Source organism: Phascolarctos cinereus, unplaced genomic scaffold, assembly GCF_003287225.1.
Source record: "Phascolarctos cinereus isolate Bilbo 61053 unplaced genomic scaffold, phaCin_HiC Scaffold_3;HRSCAF=262, whole genome shotgun sequence".
Taxonomy (NCBI): domain Eukaryota; kingdom Metazoa; phylum Chordata; class Mammalia; order Diprotodontia; family Phascolarctidae; genus Phascolarctos; species Phascolarctos cinereus.
The window spans coordinates 81164511-81188609 of record NW_027555736.1 but is presented as its reverse complement, the minus strand read 5'-3'; the positions used below and the strand labels follow the sequence as shown (position 1 = coordinate 81188609).

At 38.6% G+C, this 24099-nt stretch overlaps 1 protein-coding gene across 13 annotated transcripts in view; it reads left to right on the top strand.

The window, feature by feature from the left end:
• The window catches only part of PCGF5 (polycomb group ring finger 5), a 135529-nt gene that overhangs the window by 74076 nt on the left and 37354 nt on the right, over positions 1 to 24099 (top strand). For all 13 annotated transcript variants that reach the window (XM_078151004.1, XM_020964115.2, XM_020964113.2 and 10 more), the window contains 4 exons: positions 6543 to 6639; positions 20464 to 20519; positions 20634 to 20693; positions 23561 to 23706. In XM_078151004.1, the coding sequence (XP_078007130.1) occupies positions 6543 to 6639; positions 20464 to 20519; positions 20634 to 20693; positions 23561 to 23706 (359 nt within the window). The remainder of the gene's footprint in view (positions 1 to 6542; positions 6640 to 20463; positions 20520 to 20633; positions 20694 to 23560; positions 23707 to 24099) is intronic.

The window sequence follows — 24099 nt, the reverse complement described above, 5'->3', positions numbered from 1 at the left end:
TATCTAGGAAGACCTTAAACTTAATTCTAGATGAGAACATAGCTAATTCCGTTGTTCAAGTTAACTCAGGTTACTGACATTTGCTTCCTTCTGCTGAGAGACAAATGTCAATAACAGAATTAGTCAGCTTCCCATTCACAATATCCTATCATAAGACCCAGTAATCTCATCACTTCTGCCTCTTCCTCAATGGAGCTGGGTTCAGTGCTCCTTTGAAAGCAGTTAAACATCTGTGGCCAAGGGGCTCTTCACAGATGAAAAGGATAAAAGAAGTCGGAGGTCAAGCAGCCCTTGCCCTTCAATTGTAGATTAACTAGTATTCTTTATCTCCCATGCCTGCCCTGGCTGCTGAGACTCGTCCTGATCCATTAATCTTTGCTTGCTTCCCTATGCTCAGACTCCTGCCTGTTCTGAAGTATTGCAACACCTGTCTCAATTTTTTTTTTCTTCAGTATACTTCTTAGGCTCTTAACTTATTGTTTGGTCACATGTAACATCCAAGTAGGCTTTTTTCACAAAAGGAGAGATCCTTCTCTGGAGAACCCCTGTATGTTATGGTGTCTTCTAATTTTTTCAGCATCTCATTCCTTCACTCCAGCAAGTGCTATTTAATGTGTTGCGTGTTGTCTTTGAAAGACCTCCAGGGGGAATCCTTGAGCTTCCAGGACTACCTTTTTCCAGGGAGGCGTATATGTTATATCTTTTTCTTTCTTCCTGAGCCATTGTATGTATTGATTTACTATATTGTCCTGGCAAGATACTGTAATCTTTCAGAACTTGCACAGAGGATGGTCTGTCTCATTTTGGCAAGATGTGGAGTGGTTACCTAGGATTCCATGTTCATGTGTTGGTGACCAAGCTTTTATGCCATGTTCTCGGTTACTGCAGCTACTGCCAGCCACTCAAGGATTATGAGAAAGCCCATCTTTGGAATTTGTGTTGGATTTATCCCTGTCAAGTTCATACTTTTCCTCAGCGTAAATTCCCTCAACTCTCCTCTGTACCTTTCTGTGCCCTCATGTATCCTACTTGGGTTAGCAGAAGAGATGGCCCTCCTTGAAAAGGCTGACTACTCCATTGTATCCCTGATCCCAGTCCTTCCCATCTCTAAACTTTGCATCTGAGGGTGTGGACCATTTTGCTTGTGCCCATAAAATGACAGTATTGGATGAGTTGGTCTCTGGTGTCTTTTCTAACTTTCAATTGATGGTGCAATGATCTTGAAGGCTCTGCTGGTTTCTTTCCTACATGCTAAAATCATATTCAGCTCTTGTTTCCTAAAAAATAACTTTCTTTGATCTTGTTACTACTACCTCCTTATGCTATCACATTCTGTTTATACTTCCCTTCTTTATTAGGACAAAGAGTGTTTACTGACTCTACTTCCTTATAACCCAGTCATTTGTCACCCTTGACATAAGATTTTGGTTGTATCACTCCTTAAAAACTGTTCTCTAATACTGACTGCATTATGAAATCTTTGAGTTCAGAGACTTTGTTACATCTTTCTTTATATATAGTATGCACCTAGCAGTGTGGTATAGCGGATTTGGAGTCAGAAGACCTGGGTTTGAATTTTGACTGTGCTACTTAATTGGCTCTGTGACCTAAGGTCTCTTGGCCTCAGTTTTTTTTTTTATCCACAGGGACTACAGTGGATGATTCCCCAAGATTATTTCCAACTCTAATATTTTGTAAAATGTTTAATTGAATTAGTTAACTTGTAGACTGAATTATCTACTTTGCCCCTGAATAGTTGCTACTGAGTGCTCCTCATGTAACTGCCCTTAGTATATCCTCTAGAATAGAGGTCCTTACCTTGTTTGTGTCCTGGATCCTTTTAGCATTCTGGTGAAAATGATGAACCCCTTCTTAAAATGTTTTTGAATGCATAAAATGAAATACATAGGATTATTAAAGAAATTATTTATATAGAAATATAGTTATCAAACTTTTTTGAAGTTCAGAGACCCTAGGTTAAGAATGCTTAACCACTATTTCCTCTTCACTTCACACATTTCAAAAATCCTGCTGGCTCTTCTGATCTTTGACCGCACTTGTAGTCTGACCAAGACAGTGGACTAGATACTTAAGCAGTACTCTTTTCATTGAGTTTTCTGGAGTACTTGCAAGACAACTGATCACCCAGGTCTGCCATCCTTCATGGAGTTTTCCTGTGACATCTCCACTGATACCTTGACCTAAGAGAGTCCTTCATGGCACACCCTTTCCCCACCCCATACCAGAATCCTCACTTAGCTCTACTACTCACGGTGGCGGCTGCCGCCTTAGCAGGATCTGCTCTGGCCTGACCTCAGCTAGGAAAGATTTAACAAGTCTTCAAAGGTCAGGTACATTGCTGCTGCTGTGTGAGACCTCTCCTTTGTTCAAGGGACAAGATGTGGCTATCCCCTGATCACCACTTGGTAAATCTCAACAACAAATACTGACCTTTTCCAAGTATGTAGCAGATTTCTCTTGTATTTAAGTTTGCTGTTCTGTACTGACTCAATGTGGCTGGTATTCTATGCCTCACTAAGAGACTTTTCACTGCCTAAGTTGCCCCTTCTCCCCTTTTAATCATAGAACAGAGGAGAGAAATATTAGATCTAACAAAACCCTTTATTTCAAGAGAATCTGGGGATGCCTCCATTATTAAATAGACACTAAGAACTGGGGCCGAGGGATTAATCTTGGAAGTCTACACAGAGAGTCAATACTGCAGTGAAAGACCAGACTTTCCTTTGTCACCTATCTTGACAGGTGTGGGCTCCAGAAAGAGCCAAGGATGTTTCTTGGTTAGAGGGCCAATTAGATAACCTACTGATAATCCTATCACCTCTCCCAAACAGGGTCAAAGTAGAGTTGCAGTTGCTTAACTCTCCTTTTGGTTATCACAATCCTTTGGGCCCAGAGCTACCTACACATAACAAGGATGGTCTGGCAAAAGGTAAACGGTAACCCCTCCTTGCTTTAGGACCATAGCATATTTTTTTTGTTCCTATACCTTAGTGCTACTGCCTCAGACTCTCTGAACTCTGGATCTTTTCCTGCCTTAACCTTAGAATCTCGTCTGTGCCTATAGAAACTTGTCTATACTTCATGACTATGTTTAACACATTGCCTGCTCTGATATGCTATGCTTTTCAGTCTTTTTAAACCTTGCTAGACCTTTTAGGCTCTTGACTTACGTGCCTCACCTTGATACACACCCCGTACTTGAATTTCTAGTGTCCTAGCTGGAGCCCTTCTCAATAGTCCATCTCCTGATACTTTTCCTCACACCATGGCTTAACAGTAAGAAGACATTCATCTCAAAAGAAAATAATTAATAGATGTTCATAATGTTAACACATATCATCTTTTTTCAGTAGATGACTTAGCTGTATTTAGTAACTCTGTCCCAAAATTGAGCCAGTTCATATGATATACAAGCTATACTGGTTCATACAACATATAGTATACTGGTTGGAATGAGATAAGATTTGATGGATCTTGTAAAAGCAAAATGAATATATAAGGAACATTATCAAGGTGGGTCCTTACAGATAAATGGGGAAATGATTGAGCAAGTAAGTTTGTCATGAGCAAGTATGTTGGTCATGAAGCAGTGCCAAAACATTTTTGAAATCAAATGTAGCGAGAGAAGAAATGTATCGTTGACAGATGATAAGCTGCTAAACATTTATTATACCATTAAGTGCCTATGTGGAGACAAAATGCTAGATGTTAAGGATGCAAAGATAAGTATGGTATAGAACCTACTCTCGAAGAGCTTACAGTTAAATAGAAATGGCATGTATGGAAATAATTGTGATATAAAGGGAAGTGAGAGAAGAATAAATGGACAGGGCCAAAGTATTAGGAGAAGTTTGAGAAGGGAAGAACATTTGAGATGAAGAGGATGGAGGGTACAGAGGTGGTGTCTGAATTGGTCACTGAAGACAGCAGGGATATTTAACATGTGGGTATTGTGCGTACGTTCCAGGCAAGGACAGTAATAGTATATGCAAAGATAGCTGAGGTAGGAAAGGATGAAAACAGAAAAACAAATGTAGTCCACTTTGGTTTGAGCATGGTGCATGTGCATGAGGGGTATCAAAGCTGCAATGGTATGTTGGAGCCAGAACGTAGAGGGTCTTGAATGCCTGGATCTAGAGTATTTGCTTTATTAGTGGCAAAATGTTGAACTTGGCATCAGTAAGACCTGGGTCTGATATTTAGTAGATTTGTGACATCTCTGAGCCTCAGTTTCTTTGTCTCTAAAATGGGGTTAAAATATCCATTTTACCTATCTCAGAGGATTAATACGAAGCTCAAATGAGGTCATGTACGTAAATCACTTTGTAAACCTTAAATGCTATGTAAATGATAGCTTTGTTAGGTCAGTGGTGGGAAACCACTTGAGGCTTTTGAGTAGAAAAGTTTATGTGATGGGAATGTTGGTCAATTACTCATGTTAAAAAAGAGTTGAAATGGAGTACTGCATATGCAAGATTTTATTTTGTGAACAGACTTTACGTGACAGTATGTAGCAAAGCACAGGTGTCAGAGATGTGATGCGAACTGTTTGCTCTACAGTATAAGAGAGATGAAGGGCCATATGGATCACAAATAGTACAGTATGCAGTTCTTTACAGTAATTTCGAGAAAAAGTTGTCCTCAGTTGAAGTATGGGCACTGGGCTCAAGAACAGAACGAACTGCCATGATGTTGACTTGTTTTTATTATAGGCTAGGTAAGAACCAACCAGATAAAGATAAAAGAAGATGCTGTGAACCCACTGACCTTTCTCATTCATAGTGATATGCTCTGCCAAACTGTTCTTTCTTTCTGCTATGATTCCTCTTGTAACCATTGGAATTCATTTGTGAGGTGAGTAGTTAAGGTTAATCCAGGTAGATCAGAGCATGGAGAATGATCTACATTACACTTCTTATTGCTTCCATTCAGGTACAATTATAGTAGAAGTGTTAACTGCATATGTGTCCAGAACATGGCACCTTCCTCAGTGGGTTGTCATGTGGGTCAAGTGAGATAATAGATCGTATACATAACGAGCTTTGTGAACCTTAAGATGCCACATAAATATTAGTTATTGTTGCTATTACAATATTTCTTCCCAAATCCAATGCTCTTTCAGACTTTGCTGTTTCTTTTGAGTCTGTCTTCCATTTACCCAGATTCCCAACCTCAGTCACTGTTGACATTTGACTCTTACTTTGCCCCCACATCCAGTCAGATGCCAAGCTTCTACCTCCACAACATCTCTTGCACCACCCTTCTTCTCTGGATTCCCAGGGCCAGCACCTTAGTTCAGCTCTTGGCTACTTCTCATCTAGACTCTTGCATTAGCTTCCTGATTGGTCTCCTCATCCCTACTGTCTCCAGTCCATACTCGTCACAGCTCTTGTCCAGAAAGCTCTACTGGCCTTGTATTGCCTCTAGATAAAATATAGACTCCTTCTGCAACCTGACTCTATCTTTACATGTTATCCCCCTGCATGCACTCTGTAGTCCAGCCAGACAGGCCCCTTCATGTGCCTGTCACACACAGGAGACAGTGGAAGTTGTGTGGGACTTGGAATCAGAGGGTCTGGGTTTGAATCTTGGCTCACTGTATTTGTGACCTGGGAAAGTCACTTCATTTCTGTGGGCCTCAGTTGAATTAAGCGGTCTCTGAAGTCCTTTCCAGCTCCACATCTATGATCGACATTTCATCTCTCCTCCGTGTACGTTTGCATAGGATGTCCCCCCCATGCCTGGGGTGCAGGCTCTCCTCACCTCTGCCTCCTAGAACCCCCAGCTTCCTTTCCTCAGGGCTGTCCCACTGATCAGCCTTGCCTGACCCTCGTAGCTGCTTCTGCCGTTCCCCTTCCCAAGCTGCCTTCTGTATATTTGTTATGTACTCGTGAGTAAAAGTTCTTTTCCTTGATAGAAGTTTGCTGTCTGAGAGTAGGCACTGCTGCATTTTTGTCTTCGTGTTTCTAGTACCTCACCAGCCCTGGGCATGTGAAGTGCTTAGTAAATAGATTGCTTTGTTTGATTGTAGTTTAGGTGTGCCAGTGGCTTTGAAACCAGAAAAATACACCCTTTTGTGCAAATTCCAAGTTGCTGATTACGAATGATGTATGTAGATTATTTTCTTTTTGTAAGTACAGCTAAAAATTTACGTATGTGTGATACATATAACTGTAGCTATATATTCTTATACAATTGCCATAGAATTCCCTGTTAATAAAGTTTAGATACAGTGTAGCAATTCTAAGATGCCTTTAAAGTATAATAAATCGTACTCTACTGTAACAGGTGACCTGGACTGTTTAATCAGTAAATCTACAAGCACTTATTGGATACCTACTGTGTGCCAGACATTGTTAGGTGCTGGGGATACATATGCAAAGAATGAAAAAAATCCTTATTGAAAAAGAAAGTATATTCTTTAAGAAATATTTTCAGTTAAATTTCACTTAACATTATCTAAATGATAGTATAATATTGCTTATTGTTTGTTATCTAACAACCCTTTTTCTTTTTTCTAGTTTGTAAGACTTGCATAGTCCAACACTTTGAAGATAGTAATGATTGCCCAAAGTGTGGCAATCAGGTTCATGAGACAAATCCATTAGAAATGTTACGGTAAGTGAACATGTATTAATCATACACCAGAAAATTTAAATAAAATGTTTATAGTAACTAATCGATATTTTTATAATCATTCGTGGTATTAGGTTAACATAATTCTTTGGAATTTTAAATAGTTTTGCTGTGTTTATAATTTGTTTCAAAATTTTAAACTATTTTATAATATAGAACTAGAGTATAGTATTATGGTGCATTTTTTATATTCTGAGTGGTTATAGAAGTGATTTAATCTTAATTAACATTCACCTTTTCTAGGAACTAGTTACAGAATAACATAAGTAGGTAATTACTTATCCACGGTTATTGTATAAAGAGCATTGAAGTTGGGGTCAGGAGACTTTGGTCCTTAAATTAAGTTAACCTTTTTTGGTTTGAATTCCTCCTGTATAAAAAAAAAGAAAGGATGGCTTTCTACGACCTCTGCTACTTCCAAAATTCTGTCATTAAATTTCATTTGCCTCAATCACTTTGGGTTTATAAGATTTACATTGATTTTTTTAAACTTATTTAATTTTGGGCACTAGGGCTATAAATTATGCAAATAGCCACTACAGTAGATGATGATGGTGGCTGGGAGGTGGTCCTCAAACCAAATAGTAACATTTTTAATATGTCCAATTACTTGAATCAAACAGAATGTACCATGAGTTTCTACTTTCCTATGTTGTTTTATTTCCTCCTCAAAAGATCTCTTTTTTAAAAACAATTTGTCTTTTACTGGATTACTAAGTAATCACTAATTGCTGTATTTAAAACACTATATTTAAAGAAATTAAAGGTGTTAATTATAGATTTCATCCATAGCTATTCACAAATTAGGTCTGTAGTTATCATCCCTCTGCTGGTGATTCCCAGATATATATATCCAGCTCTGATCTCTCTCCTGAGCCCCATTCCAGTATCATCAAATACTTTAAAATCTTATTTATTACCTTCACAATATCTGTCTATGCATCCCCTTCTCCATTCACATGACCACCACCCTGTTGAGTCAGTCAGTAAACATTTAGTAAGCACCTACTGAGTGCCAGGCATTTTGCTAATGCTGGAGATAGAAATATGGAAAAAGATAGTCCCTGCCCTCAAGGAGCTTTCTCTCTAATTGGAGAAGACAACACAAAAGGAAATTGAAAATCTGAGGGAGGCAGGGGCAAGGAAGAAAGGAAAACCAGAACTTCTGAGCTCCCTCCCTGGGTGGAGGTTTGGGCATTCATGGCTCTACTATCCTTCAGTCAGAGAGGCAGAGGATAGTGGTGAGGTAGAGTACCTCGGCTGATAGGACCTTGAGGGATGGTGAGGTTGTAGTGGAGAAGTCAGAGGTGTCCCAGAATAGTGCAGCCAGGTGAGAAGTGACTTCAGGCCCTCTTCACCTCTTGCCTTCACTTCCATGTGTCTACTTAGTTATCAAAGTGATCATATGGTGTAGGTGTAACTGTGCCCCCTTCCCCCTACTCAATACACTTCAATAGCCCTTTCCAAATGACTCCTTTTTGCCTTTTCAGCCTTCTTGGCATTGACTTCCCGACACATATTCAGCAATCCAGTAACACTGGCCTATTTGCTCCTTCTCAAATATGACAGTCCATCTTCCAGCTCTGTTGCTTTTCACCGACTGTCTCCCATGCCTGTAATACTCTGCTTCCTGGCTTTCTTGACTTCAGTCAAGGCTCTGCTCAAATTCTGCCTTCTGCTGAAAGTCTTTCCTAGTCCCATTCTCTTCCTCCCTCACCTTTCTTATATGAGATGACCTCACTTTTACACTCTATAGACTTGCATATACACCATTGTTTGCATGTTCTCTTCCTCCCCACCTAACCTGTTCACTCCTTCAGGACAGAGACTGTTTGTATCCCCAGTGTTAGTACTGTGCCTGATTGTGGTCACTTTAATAAATGCTTCTTCACTGATTATGCACCTTTTAAATATGAAATTTCCCCCTGGAAATAGTAGGTGGTAGATCCTGATTTTCTAATGGTACTTTTTCTTATTGTGAAAAGCCAAGTGTTTCAAAACTTAGAGGAACCTTAAGAATTTCTAGTAGGAAAGAAAACTTTAAGTGCTCACCTACAACTTTTCAGAGGAAATTGTACATTTTCCCTTTGAGTTTAATTCAGCAAGCATTTGCCAATCACCTGCTTTATGCATGTGGAAACTGGGGTTGTAAAGATGGAAACCAGTTCCTGATTATACAGTTAACTATACAAGTGATTATGATGCAAGTTAGAATCTAATTAAATACACGGAACAATTAAACTTAATATCATGAATTTTTTGCATCTTTTGACTATCTGAGAGAACCAAAAAGACACATTCATCTGCATGTCAACATATAACAAATCTCTTTTTTTAAAAATCGTTGATTTCCCTTTGGTAGCTAGTCTTCCATCTGCTTGGTTGAAGTCTTAGCATTGCTCTTGCTTTCTGACCATTTGTTTTATCCACATATTACTTGGTCAGGTTTGCTAATTAGCCACTGTATTCTACATCTTGCAGCTTTTAGTAACCTGAATCCTCGGAGTGCCACCTTATAATAGGGTTTTATGGTTACAAAGCATTTTTATCTACATTTTAAAGATAATATCATCTATACCAGAATTTAACTTCTTAAAATATATTTAAATAGAATATGACAAGTTTTTAAATAGATAGTGATTTCTTACAAATTTGTTGATAATGGTTACCAACCATTCAGGGTTCAACAAACACCCTCTCCTCTGCTGCAGAGAAAGAAGTGCTTACTTCTGCCTAACTCCTAACATTTCCCGAAGCGTTCAGATGTCTACCAGGTCATCTACAGAAGACTTATTGGCCTTAACTTCAGCTGTAAAATACTAACAAAAGAATTTTCTGTGGGATAAAAACCAAGTACTTAAAAGATATAATAAGGAAGTAAAGGAATTTCATGAAATTATCTCTATGACAAAATACCTTTCTCATTTCACCTTTAGTGACATGCCTAGCTAGCTAACCAGACTGTCCGGGAAGAAAGGCATGGGGGGGGGTGATCATGTACATGTGGATGGAGTAAGTCTCCATACATGCAGAAGGGAGGCTGGGCAGGGGGGGCATAGGGATGAAGGGAGCACAGTTTAGTATCATGAAGTTTTCATCTTATTCTTTTAAAAATGTCTTTGCTAGTCATAGCAGGTTTCAGCCTCTTTTGAACTTAGGAAACATAGTACTTTGATTTCGGTATACATGTTGCTAAACTAAATAGCATTTTCAGTGATAAGGTGGATGTCTCAAAGAAACATCACTTATAGTGAATTTTATAAACTAGTTAAAAATGTTTATTTATTAAGGAAAACATTTTGCTGCCTTTCCATGATGATAGCACATTTGTTTTTATCAACTATAGAAGTGCATTTCAAAAGTTTATTCATCTCTACTTCCTCCCATCTTTATATTCCAGAATCCTGTTTTATGTCTTCTGTGGTGCCAAAGGATGAGATCGTAGCAGTGTCCATGAGTACATTTACTAGAAACATTCCCAGTCTTCTATGTGATTCCCAGTGCCTTGAATTACATAGTAAAACTTTAGCTATCTGAACTCCCTGGGGAAGTATAGCCCTTCTAGATATTTAAGTGTCTTAGATAGCCCAGGGTTTATCCCTTTCTGCCAGATTTTAACATTTGTATTCTATAATGTCTTCCCTACCTTCCTGAGCAAAATGTTCTGAGCATAATTTAACAATTTCTTTGGGTAACTGAAATCAAAAGACCACCGGCTTAGATTTAGAAAACTTGTGTTTTATGCCTTCCCTCTACTGCTCACTGACCATAAGACACAACCTTGAGGAGCCTGTTTTCTTTTCTGCAAATGAGAATAATACATAATTTCACTGCCCAGTGTATTGGGGAGGGAGCTCTTCTGGGACAGACCAAGTGATAAGTGCAGCTATTCCTTTAGGTGGAATAATTCCGTGTTTAGATTTCTGAGGCATATCACACTGGACATCCAGAGACTGCAGGCTCAGAATACTTACTTGATGAGGTTCTGATGTGCATTCTGAGGCCACTTTGAAGGCTTAACTAGCTACCTGGAATGACTGAGGTTATAATAGTGGCTATTGAACCTGCTAGAAAGTCCTGCAGAGAGCAACAAGTTCTCTTACCCAGAGACCTGTGAAGGCAGCCTCACTTAGCACTGGTGACACCAGTTAGGTTCTGCCTCATCTAATGACTGCACAGAAATGTTCCGAAGAAAGTAGTTTATAAATTGTAAATTACTACGTAAAGATGAGTTGCTGTTAAGAATCAAGGTCATCATAAGCATCATTTATTCTACCTTGCTTTAATACACTAGTAAGTCCTGCTTGCTTTATAGTGAGTACCCCAGACTGGTGTTTATAATTTTTCTTTTCTACTGGCTATGTCAGGGTGTCAGAATTTCTATCTTATTACTCTCCATGTGTCTACTTCTAGCAGCTACTCTTCCTGATAATTTGCTGTTTCAACCGAAGCCTTATTTCAGCCAAAGACAAGGTTTATTAGAACGCTGATTTGGGTGAACAAGATTCCTACTGAGTCTGTGCTGTTGGCTAGATTTTAAGAATCTGAGCCCTTGGCCAGATTTTAAGAATCTGAGCACCTTAATGGTGGCTAAGATGGATCTTATATACAGAAAGACTGTGGGAGGGATCTAAGAGTGGCCAAGTAGTCTGAGATGACTGTGAGGAGGGGTCTAGGGGAGGATCTGGATGGGAGTGGCCAGTAAGCTGGGGTGACTGTGAGGTAACACAACTCTAAGGATCTCGACTGTGTGGCCAAGAAAGTATGGAGTTCTAGATATGATTAAGGGTGGGAAGTGAGGGGGTTGAGGGAGTTACTGAACAGAGTTGGGAGATTGGGTATACCTACAATGAAAGCCCAGTTGAGTGGATTATAGCCTCATGCTGGCCTGAGACTTAACCATGTGGAAAGTCCAGAGCTTTTTCTTTTTGGAGTCCAGATCCCATACCCATCAAGACTGAGGACCTCAGAGTCAGTTCCATGAGTAAACTATAAGGATTTCCTGTTACTTAGCTGTTTAGAGACTATTTTGGTTGCATTACTATTATAGGAAAATGTGAAGTACCTTGTTTAAATTCAGTCTTCCTTTTCTCTTCCAGGCTCCTGAATGAATGAAAAAGCTTTTATTTAAGCCCAGACTATTTGCCTAGTCCTATGCTAATTTATGGTCTTACACATACAAAAGCTGTGATAGACCTTACCCTGAAGGTGCTTACATTCAAATGGAGGAGACCTCACTTACAGTGGAGTGGAGGCTGGGGTAGGGTATTTTGGTTTGGGAAGGTCCCAGGATGACAAATTTATTTGCTTGTTGCCTCCCTCTTTAGACTGTGAGCTTCTTGAGAACCAGGACTTAACTAGATTTGTTTTGTTTGTTTTGTTTTTGCCTTTCTTTGTACTACTCTCTGTTCTAGGACACATAGTAGGGGTTTAATAAAAAGCCTTGTAGAGTCTAAAGGGAGTAGATTGACACACCCTTTTCTATAGCTATGTCGGTATTGATTATGGTTTCAGAATGTGGGAGAGTGGAGTACAGAGATGCAGAAACTCCTAGTTTCTGGGCAGGGTAGGGGAAGGTAACTGGAATGTCAGTGAAGCTTGAGTGAGGCCATTTCGATATATAAGTACTCTTCTGGACTGGGTGTGGTCTCTGGTCTGAAGGTACAGCAGTAGGATGGTTGGTGAGTTGTTGGTAGGGACTGAGACAATCAGTGCCTGTGGTATTAGAGCTACTCAGGCCCTCACTAATTAAGATAGGAGAGGTCTTGAGAAGAGAGAATTCTGGAGCTGGAAAGGGGGTGTGTGTACACTGGCGCGCATACTTTTATTTAGGGTGTAGTGGAAAGAGCAAAGGATTTAGATCCAGAGGATCAAGTTACCTTTTTCTGCTGTTTCTTTATTTGTAAAATGATGATAATAATAATGGCACAACTTAGCAAAGTTCTTACCGGCATCAAACAAGATAATATAAAGGGCTTTTAAAACCAGAGATTGCTATGTAAATATGAGATTATAAAAGATTGTTTTGTTTTCATGGGTAGATCCGGTAAAGCTGTTTAGAGAACAAGGATAACTGATTTCTTTGAAGCCCAAAAGAAGAATTAAAAAGTCATCACCGATGGATGATTTGCCCAAAGCACTGGGGCATGAGTAGTGCTAGACTTAGAATCAGGAAAACCTGGATCTCAGTTCTGTTCAGATAGACTTACTAGCTCTGTGACCATGGTAAGATGTACAAAGAACTTATCCCTTGTCTCTTAAGTAGAAATACCCTGAAACAATGGAGCATTTTATCTTGGGGATACAAATCAATGTGTTACAGCTTTGAGGGTTTATCCTTTTTAGCATTTTCTACTGTAATTAATCATCTACATAATCCCAAGTGGTTTTTAAGAAAAAATTTATTCTAATAGGTTTGTTACATTGTTTTTATAATGAGTTAGTTACATGAAAGAGGGAATAGAGGCTACTGGCTTTGAAAGTAGGACACCAGCATTTGAACTGAGCCGGTTACCATAATATCATTAGGCAAGTCATTTAACTTCTGGGCCTCCGTTTTCTTCTGACTAGAGGAATTCTCAGGCCCCTAGTAGCTCCAAATCTCTTTTACATATTTGTTAGGACTTGGGATTTAACAGGATTGGGTGTATAAACTCCTTCTAAGAGAAAGGGTGAAAAACAGTAGCCCAGAAACAGCTGACCCACTTGGTGCCATATAGCTAACAGGTGTCAGACTAGGCCCAGGACTTTCTGGCTCCAGGGCTTCAAGTGCCTTTCTTTTGCCCTTTCTGTGATTTGTAGAATGAAAATCAAAGATGGACGAAATACGTATTCTTTCAATGAATATTTACTGAGCACCTTCTAGGAACTGAGATATGGGGAAGGAAGGACAGTGAATAAGGAAACAGATATTTACATAGGCTTTAAAAGGTGGTTGTCCCAATTGATGAATAGAAGATAGGAACAGGCATTTCTCAGACAAAGAAATTAAAGCTATCTATAGTCATATTAAAAATACTGTTAATCACTGCTGATTAGAGAAATACAAATTAGAACAACTCTGAGGTACCACCTCACACCTATCAGAATGGCTAACGTGACAAAAAGCGGAAAATGTTGTCTGTTGGAAGGGATGTGGAAAAACTGGGACATGAATGCATGGTTGGTGGAGTTGTGAACTGATCCAGCCATTCTGGAGAGCAGTTTGGAACTATGCCCAAAGGGTTATAAAATTGTGCATACCCTTTGATCCAGCAATAACCACTGCTAGGTCTGTATCCCAAAGACATCCAAAAAAGGGGAAAGGACCTATTTGTACAACAATATTTATAGCAGCCTTTTTTGTGGTGGCTAAGAATTTGAAATCAGAGGGATGCCCATCAATTGGGACATGGCTAAACAAGCTATGGTATATGATTGTAATGGAATATTATTGTGCTATAAGAAATGATGAGCAAGATGATTTCAGAAAAACCTGGAAAGACTTAAATGAACCAGTGCATAGTGAAGTGAACAGAACCAGGAGAACATTGTACATAGTAACAGCAACATTGTGCAGTGGAGAATTGTGAATGACTTAGCTTTTCTCAGCAATACAATGATCCAAGATAATCCCAAAGCACTAATGATGAAACATACTATCAGCCTCCAAAGACAGAACTGACTATGTTTTAATACAGACTGAAGCATGCTATTTTTTACTTTCTTTCATTTTTTTTCCTTTTGAGTCTTCTTGTACAAAATTATTAATATGGGAATGTTTTACATAATTGCGTATGTATAACCTCTATCTGATTGCTTACCATCTGAGGAGGGGGAAAGGGAAGGCGGGATAGAATTTGGAACTCAGAATTTTAAATAAAAATGTTAAAAATTGGGGGAAAATATACTTAAGAAAAAAGAGCTGTTTTTAAAAATCCAATCTTGCTTTTTTCTCCTCCTTTAGAGGTAGCTTGCTGAAAAACCAGCTCATTCTCCTTACATTTTATGTCACTTTCTATTCAGTAACTGAAAAAGGAAAATTTTTTTCTCCCTTCATTCTTTCATATACCCGAGTGATGGCTTCAGGAGGTCTCTTAAAACAGTCGTGGAGATAATCCAAACATTATCCTGGGATTGAAGCAAAATGGAAAAAGGGGTGCAATGTTAGCTTAAAATTTCATTAAGTTTCTGAGGAAAGTAGGTTGTAGGCATAAGTGGCTACATATAACCAGAAACTGTCTGCAAAAATGGAAAACTCAGCTGGTGCTAATTTTATTGTCACCGTTTACCAAAGATCTTTGTTAATTTCTTCAGAGGTGTAGCAAGGTCTAAAATCTGCAGGGATGATTTAGTAATTAAATAAGATCTTAATATCTGCAGTGCCCTAGGGCAAATACAAAGATAAATGAGAAAGGATAGTAAGATAGGTCTCTGGCCAGGATCTTGCAACAGATAGGATGAGTACAAATGGTTGTAACAAGATATAGGAAATTATAGGTACTAGACCCTAATGGGGAAAACAGTCCACTTAAAGTCAGAGTACCTGAGTTCACACCACTCTGTAACTTTCAGCCGGTCATTTAAGGAATCTGAGTTTGGTATTACAGTTGTGGTTGTTGTTTGGGAGGGGAGAGGGCAGGTTTGGACCTGTGATTTCATTGATTTAGGGAACTTTTGATGAAGACAGCTAGGTGGTGAAAAGGATAGAGTGCTGGACTTGGATGGGGTCAGAAAGAGCTGAGTTTAAATGCAGCCTCAGATACTTAATAGCTGTATGACCCTAGGCAAGTCACGTATATAAAAATGAGGATAATAATAGCACCTGCCTCCCAGAGTTGTTGTGAGGGTCAAACAGGATTTTTTTCAGTCTTTTTTTCAACCATGTCTGACTCTTCATGACCCTATTTGGGGTTTTCTTGGCAAAGATAATGGAGTGGTTTGTCATTTCCTTCTCCAGGTCATTTTATAGATGAGGAAACTGAGGCAAACAGGGTTAAGTGTCTTGCAAAGGTCGCACAGCTAATTAAGTATGTGAGGCCAGATTTGAACTCAAATCTAGAATCCAGCCTGGGCACTTTATCCACCTGCTGCACCTAGCTGCCCCTCTCAAATGAGGTAATAATTATAAAACACTTAACATAGTGCTGGCACATAGTAGGAGCTATAGAAATATTAGCCTGTATTATTATTAATATTTATGAAGTGCTTAGCACAGTACCTCACACACTGTAGGACCTTAAATGTCCATTACTTTCCTTCTATTAACCCAGGTCAGTATCTGGTCTGGGAGAGTTGGCTGGGACAGTAAGAGGTTACATGACTTGCTCCTTATCATCCAGTCAGTATTGCCGATCTTCCTGGTTCTAGCCACTCCCCACTGTTCCTGGAGCCTTTGTTTTACTCATCTGTGAAATGACAATATGCATGCTTGAGCTACAGACTTCACCAAAGGATGATGAAATAAATGGGGTTTAAGTACTTTTGTCATCTTAGTGACAGTTTCTCCAGAGCAGTGCACTCATTTCTTCCTTATTATCGCTAATCTGTCTTAGAATTCTAATATTTATATTTTACCTTCAACACTTTAAAAAGATCTGTGATTTTATTAGCGTGGGCTTTCTTTCCACTCGTGCAAATAATTCCTCCATGCCTTAGTTCTTTCTGTATCCTCCCCGATGTCATCTATGGCCAATCTTCTTTTGCTAAGTACAACATTTTAAATATAAAAAAAAGTTTGTACACTTAATAACATTTCTACCATGGAACTCTCCCCTCTCCAGTTGTAAAAAAAGTACTTGATTTGGTGATCAATTAAATGTTAACTATAACTTTATACAAGCACATAATCAGTTTTTTATGTGATGTTTACTTTAAAAACGGTAATAACTTCTAAAATCAAATATAACATTGAAAAAGAAATCTATGCAATGTAATGATGTATTTATACGAGGTTTCCTTTGGTTAATGTAATTAACTGCATTCTAGTAGAGTTTAGTTCCATTTGTGTAAAGCAAATTTCTATTAAATGAATCAGTTTTTTCATTGAATTCCATTGCGATATTAAAGTTATACCAGAAAAAAAAAATTGGCTGCTGGTTTAATAAACTCACTCTTTAAGAATACAGCAGATGCTTAAGTATCATATTTAGGAGAAGGGAAAGAAGTTAATTTTGTGATAGCATTGGGGGAAAATTGATAATATTAGAAAATAACAAGATTTTATACTCCAAATAAGTCATAACATAACTAAATGTGAAACTAAGCAGTATTAGAAATTGGTTTACTTCATGTTTTCCTTAATAGAACTAGCAGTCTTTAAAGTGATGTTAAGAATTTGGTTGAAATGTGGGTCTGGGGGGTTTTTGTTTTTATATTTTTTACTATTTTGAAATTGTGCTATCACTTCTAAGTCACTAAGTTTACGTAGTGGGTGCTTTTTTAAAATTTTTTTATAATTCCAGTAATTTAAAAATTATTATTTTTCATTATTTTTATTTCTTGAACCAATTGATACTTTCACCTAAAGTTGGTAATTAACCTATGACTATGATATCCTTGAACAGGAGATATATAATGCTGTAGCATTATATATTTTCTTAGCATTTTATAATGGCTGCCTGAGCAGACATTATAAATCTAATAGCAATTAGCAAAATAGTTTGTCTCTGTGTTAATCATTCTGTTCCAACTCAAAGATACAGTCAATTAACTGATAGCTGCTGTCATCTGGGATTTGTTAATGATGTAGCAAAGTGGTCTTTAAAATCTTTACCATTAGCCAATTGCCAGCATTTAGCAGCTAAGAAGAGATGAGAATTCTCCCTAGCCAGGAGTCTCAATTACTGTTAAGTTGGAGGAGCATTAGTCCTAAAAATAACTTTGAATTACTTTGTAATATATTTTAGTTGAGAGTTCTCTTAGTTTAGAAAAAAACTCTGTAACTTAATTACTTTTTAGTAATTTGTAATTAAATGTTTTGGCGGTAGTTGAGAAAACATTTTGAGTTCCAAGAGCGTAAGTTTTACAGCCCCAAAGACCTTGGGATTCAGATTCCAATGCTACCATTTTCTAGCAGTATCCTTGGACATGCCCCTGTACTTTTCTTGGTCTCAGCTTCCTCTTCTGTAAAAGGAAGGGATTCGTCTAGATCATTGGTTCTTAAAGTTTGGTCTAGGGGTCCTCAAGGCCAAAACTATTTTCATAATAATACTAAAATATTATTTGCCCTTCAAAATACTTCTTCCTTTTCCAGGAATATATCCACGAGGCCAGATTTTCTTCATATACTTAACTTCAGCCCAAGTTACATTATCTCAACAGTTTGATTGCAGAAGCAAATGTGAGAGAATCTAGCTGTCTTCTGTTAAGCCAGATGGGCAGCTAGGTGGCACAGTGGATAGAGGGCTGGGCCTGGAGTCAGGAAGATTTATCTTCCTGAGTTCAACTCTGGCCTCAGACATTTATTAGCTGTGTGAACCTAGGCAAGTCACTTAACCCTGCCTCAGTTCCTCATCTATGAAATGAGCTGGAGAAGGAAATGGCAAGCCACTCCAGTATCTTTGCCAAGAAAACCTCAAATGGGGTCACAAAGAGTTGGACACAGCTGAAGAACAAAAATTAAGCCAGACACTAGATTTGCAAAAATAGGTAAAACAATGCCACATTTCTCACTAGTTTTATTTTTGTTTTGTAAAATAGAATTAGCTTTCATTACATTGTTGTTTATATTAACCTGTAATGGGTTTTTAAGAGTGTGAAAGGATCAGAGAGCAATTTGGAACCATGCCTAAAGGGATATAAAACTGTGCATACCCTTTGACCCAACAATAGCACTCCTAAATCTGTATACCAAAGAGATCATAAAAATGGGGAAAAGACCCACATGTACAAAAATATTCATAGCAGCTCTTTTTGTGGTGGCCAGGAATTGGAAATTGAGAGGATGCCGATCAATTGAGGAATGGCTGAATAAGCTATGGTATATGAATGTAATGGAATACTATTGTGCTATAAGAAACGATGAGCAGGCATACTTCAGAAAAACCTGAAAAGACTTATATGAACTGATGCTGAGTGAAGTGTGCAGAACCAGGAGAACATTATACACAGTAACAGCAACATTGTGTGATGACCAACTTTGATAGACTTAACTTCTCAGCAGTGCAAGGATCTAAGACAACTCCAAAAAACTCATGGTGGAAAATGCTATCCACACTCAGAGAAGGAACAATGGATGTCTGAGTGCAGATGGGAAGCATGCTGTTTGTTCTCCTTTTCTTTTGTTGTTTTGTTTTGATTCTTCTTTCTTGTGGTTCCTCCCATTGGTTCTAATTCTTCTTTGCATCATGGCTAATGTGAAAATATGCTTAATATAAACATGTAAGTAGAGCCTTTATCAGATTGCACGCCACCCTGAGGACAGGGAGAAAATTTGAAACTCAGTCTTATGGAAGTGAATATTGAAAACTAAAAATGAATAAATAAATTGTTTAATTTTTTTTAAAAAGAGTATAAAAGGGTCCTGTGACCAAAAAATGTAAGTGCTGCTGGACTAGATCTTTTCTTAAGTCCCTTGCCATTTTAAAATCCAGTGATCCTAAATAGACTTGTTATTTTTAACAGATTGTAAATTGCCTGAGAGAAAGATGATAGAGTAGGAGAAAGCAATACAGGCCATCACTCCTCCCCATAACTACTCTAAGAAGGACCTAAGAAGAGAATCACTCTTCATCAGGAAATCCAAGGGAAGTCCCAGTGAATCATTTTTCCATTCCAGGTCTGCATAGGGAGATAGAAGTCTCTGGACATTGGGAAAAGGAACTAGCCTGTCATGGGGACTTAACTGAGGCCTAAAGATCTTCACAGGGGTAAGAAAAGGTCTTAGAGAGAGAAGGGACAGACTTAACTCTGTGCAGGAAACAGACACAGGAGCCAGATGCTAGCATCACTGAACTGCATCACGGATCCATTGCAGACTGAGGAGGGAAAACGTATACCTAGGGTAAGTGGTAGGTGAGTACAAGTAGTGGCTGTAGGCCTGAGGCTGCTGTGTACTGGGTAAGGAGCAGGAACAGCAGCTGTGTGACTGACCCTAGAGTGGGGTCAGTCTCCAGGACTGTCTCATGCATCTGAGTAGGGCAGGAAGCTTACACCAAGGGGGAATCCTTGAAGAGCCTTTCATTGGCTTTCCAGCTAGCTGTCACAGGGCTGAGGCCAACCTACAGTTGTGTCACCCAGATCCAGATGAGATCAGGAGCTTGCAAAGCTCAGACCAAGAGGACTGCAGGTAGACTGCCCCAGAACAGACCAGTTTGGTGGACTGAAAGCCAACAGACACCCACTGTGAGTTGTACTGAGATCCTTTGAGAACACAGCACTCGGTATGGAGGAAATCCAGCAGCAGGACCTAAGAGGATACAAAACAGGATTTTATCAGGCCCAGACATTCCTTCCTGTGCTTTGCAAAGCCTGGCACTATCAAGTTGTCAGTTTGGGAAGTAGTGCTGGAAGAATAAGCGAAGAAAACAAAAAGACTCCTTCCATATTAGGTGCTGTCATTCCCATTTTACAAGTGAAGAACCTGAGATTGACAGTGGTCACCAGCTCGTCACACAGCTAGTACACATCTGAGGCTAGATTTGAACTCAGATCTTCCTGACTTCAGGTCCACTTGGTGTTTCTTTAGTAGGGGTTCCTTATAAAAATCAAATCATTGATTTGGACCCCAAAATCGTGTGCATGTGTAAATATAAAAGAATTTTACAAAACTGCAGTGATTTTTAGATTATAAATATTCATCATGTTCATTTTTTTTCTTTTTATAAGACTGGACAATACATTAGAGGAAATCATATTTAAGCTGGTTCCTGGACTACGAGAACGTAAGTAGTTATTTCATTTTGGTCTGGGGAAAATTTTTGGTGTTTTAGAAAATCGATATGTTTCTGTTAATACTTTTGTATTTTTCTTTAATATGTTGAATTTTTTTTAATTAGAGGAACTTGAGCGTGAGACAGAATTTTGGAAGAAAAACAAGCCTCAAGAAAATGGACAAGGTGCCTTTTTTAAATATATACACAGACTTCTGTTTGTGAAATTAATCGTATGTTTATGCTTTTTTTGTTTTTTAGTGAACATAATTACAACTTTTATCATTTTAAAAAAAAATTTACCATCTGAGAGGTAAAGGATAATAGGGAGATAGAATTCTGAACTGTTTCTTCCTTATTACTTCTTGAAATATGGTCCCTTTTTATTTAGGCAGGTCTTCTAAAATTTGCATGTGGTAATAGTTGAAGTTTAACTGTAAATAATTTAATGTAAGTAATTTCACTAATTTATAGTATGTGTGTATACACACACAGAGGAAAAACATGAGGATATGTTTAACAAGAATCCCTTTTACTCATTTAATAGAGTATTCCATCAGTAAGTATTAATCAGAATGTTTAGTTTTAAAAAGTAGTGTTATTTTAAAGTTTCTGTATCAAATATCAGATTGTAATTTTTGCTGAATTAATCACATAATCTGAGAGTCATATGGAACGTCAGAGGCCATCTAGTCCAGTCCATCTATGGAAGGAAACTTTTTTTGGGGGGGGGGCTAGGCATTGGGGTTAACTGACTTGCCCAGGGTCGCACAGCTAGTGTCAAGTGTCTGAAGGCAGATTTGAACTCAGGTCCTCCTGACTCCAGGGCTGGTGCTCTCTCCACTGTGCCACCTTGCTGCCCCTATGGAAGGCATTCTTAACTATAACATACCCAACCAATGACCATCTTCTGTTGGCATTTCATTCCCCTTCCAGGACATCTCCTCTGAGTGTTAGGAAACTTCTCCATTATCAGGCCTCTTTGTAACTTCTGTTCTTTGCTCCTGGTCCTGCTTGTCAGGCTAAACAGAACAAACCTAGTCAGTTTTTCACCTACTTTCCCCTACTTTTAAGATTATTATCATGTCCCACTCCAATCATCTCTTTTCTAAGCTCCACATTCCCTGTCCCATCACCAGTCTAGTTACTCTTCTCTGTATACTCTCCAGTACCCTTCAACCTTCAGGTAAGGTCTGATAGATTAGAATACAATGAGATCAGCTCCTGGAAGTTGCCCCTCTTAATTATAGCACAGGATGACTTTAGCTTTTTTATTGGCTGCCATGTTACTCTGCTGAATCATTGAGCTTGTAGTCTACTAAAACCTTCAGATCTTTTCAGAACACTTGCTCTCTAAACAAGCCTCCCACATCTTCTACTTTTGAAGCTGTTTTTTTTTTAACTTGTGTAAGATTTTTACATTTATCCCTACTGAAAATTCCGTCTTACTAAGATTCAGTCCTGTTAAGAGCCTTTTGGATACTGACTTCCTGGGTGTTAGCTGCCCCTTCCCAGCTTTGTGTCATCTGCAGATTTGATGAACTTGGCTTCTATGCTTTCATCCATGACATTGATAAAAACATTTAACAGCCCTGGGCAAGTGGAGATCCTTGGAGGCTTCTTGTCCGTTGACATTAAACCTTTAACACTTCCTCTCTGGCTGAATAACCTTTCTGAATCCATTTGACTGGTGTTTTTGTATTGAATGGTTACCGCTTTCACCAAATCAAACATTTGTAAATTGTACACTGTCAAAAATATGGGATGAGGCAAAAGTTGAGGCAAGATATCTTTTACTCCTCATGGAACTCACAATTTAGTAGGGAACTATGACATGTAAGTAACTAGTGTCCAAAAAGTACATAATAAGGACACGAGAGGTACACGAAAAGTGCTAGGTAAGGTCTGAGGGATGAGGAAGTGAGTGATGACGATGATGATGACAATGATATAATAATGTCTAGTATTTAATGTCTAGTATTTATATAGTGCCTGCTATGGGCCAGGCACAGTATTTTAAAATTAGCGTCTTTCACAATCCTCACAACAAGCCTGGGAGGTAGGTGCTATTGTCTCCATTTTACAGTTGAGGAAACCACAGCTAGTAAGTGTCTGAGGCTAGATTTGAACTAAGGTCTTCCAGGCTCTAGGCCCAGTGTTCCATGCAATATGGCACCACTTAGCTGTCTCTGAGTACTGACGAGAAGAATCAGAAAAGGCTTCCAGGAAGTAGAGTTTAAGTTGGTCTTTAAGGGATGAGTTGGAATTCAACAAAGAAGAGAGTGAAATGGGGAAATCAGCCAGTAGGGTACAGTGTAGAAAGCCCTAGATTTGGAGTAAAAAGGGCCTGGGTTCTAAACCAGCTGTGCTTCCTTAGGGCTGCCACTAAACATTTCTAGGACTCAGTCGCCTCATTCATAAATTGAGGGGATTACCCTTAAGTCCCTCCTAACTCTAAATCCTTGGAGGCTTTGGGTTTAGCATGAGCAGAATTATGAAGCTGTGCACGAAGTATAAAGAATGCTTAGATGATATTGCTAAAATTTAATCAGGTGGTAATGAGGGCCTAGTCTCTAGGGTAGTGGAAGTGGGCATAGAAAAAGGGGGGCAGATGCAAGAGATACTACCAAGATAGAATTAACAGGACTTTGAAACTGTTAGATAGATAGATAAGAGATGCGAGAAGGGAAAGAGTCAAAAGTGCGCCAAGATTTAAAACATGGGAGACTGGACAGTTGATAGAAATAGTGAAGGCAAAAGGCTGAACAGATTATCCAGTCTTTATAACAATGTAAAATTTGGGACATTTTCGTGTATATCTCATTGAAGTTTACTTTACAGTATCTGTTGGCTATTTAATGGAAAAAAGCACATTTATTCATGCAGCTAATTATTCAGAGCGTATTTTGAAAGGGTTAAATAAAGACATTTAGGTTTTTTTCCCCTTGAAAGCTTTATTGAAGCTAAAATTGGTTTTGATGATTTTGATAACTAAGTAAGTGACTTAAAACGTAAAATCACTGACTTTGAATTAAATTGTTTTAATTGTACAGACGAAACTTCAAAAGCTGAAAAACCCAAAGTAGAAGAAGGTGATGAAAATCAAGATGATAAGGACTATCATAGAAGTGACCCACAAATTGCCATCTGCCTCGATTGCTTACGTAATAATGGGCAATCAGGGGACAATGTGGTAAAGGTGAGTGCACATCTGTATTTGGCTTATGGTAGCAAATAATTCACTTGGTAAATTTGGTGCATTATACAAGATGTATTTTCCTTTGACAGTCTTTTAAGCTCTTATTTACATAATTAGAATTATAGTCATTTGTTGATTTTGCAGGTACTTCCAGAACTAAAAACAGCCCACTTAAGGGTTTTTTGTAATCAACAACATGCAGAAAGCATTCATTAACCACCTACTATGTGCAAGGCACAGTGCTTATTGTTTAGTGGAGTGCTCAAAGGGAGACAGTGCCTGTCTTCAAGGAATTACATTTTACTAGTGGGTGATGCTAACGAAAGTTTAAATGCATTATGAAAACTGATATATTGTGGGTGGGGACTTCCTACTGGGGAATCTGGAAAGGCC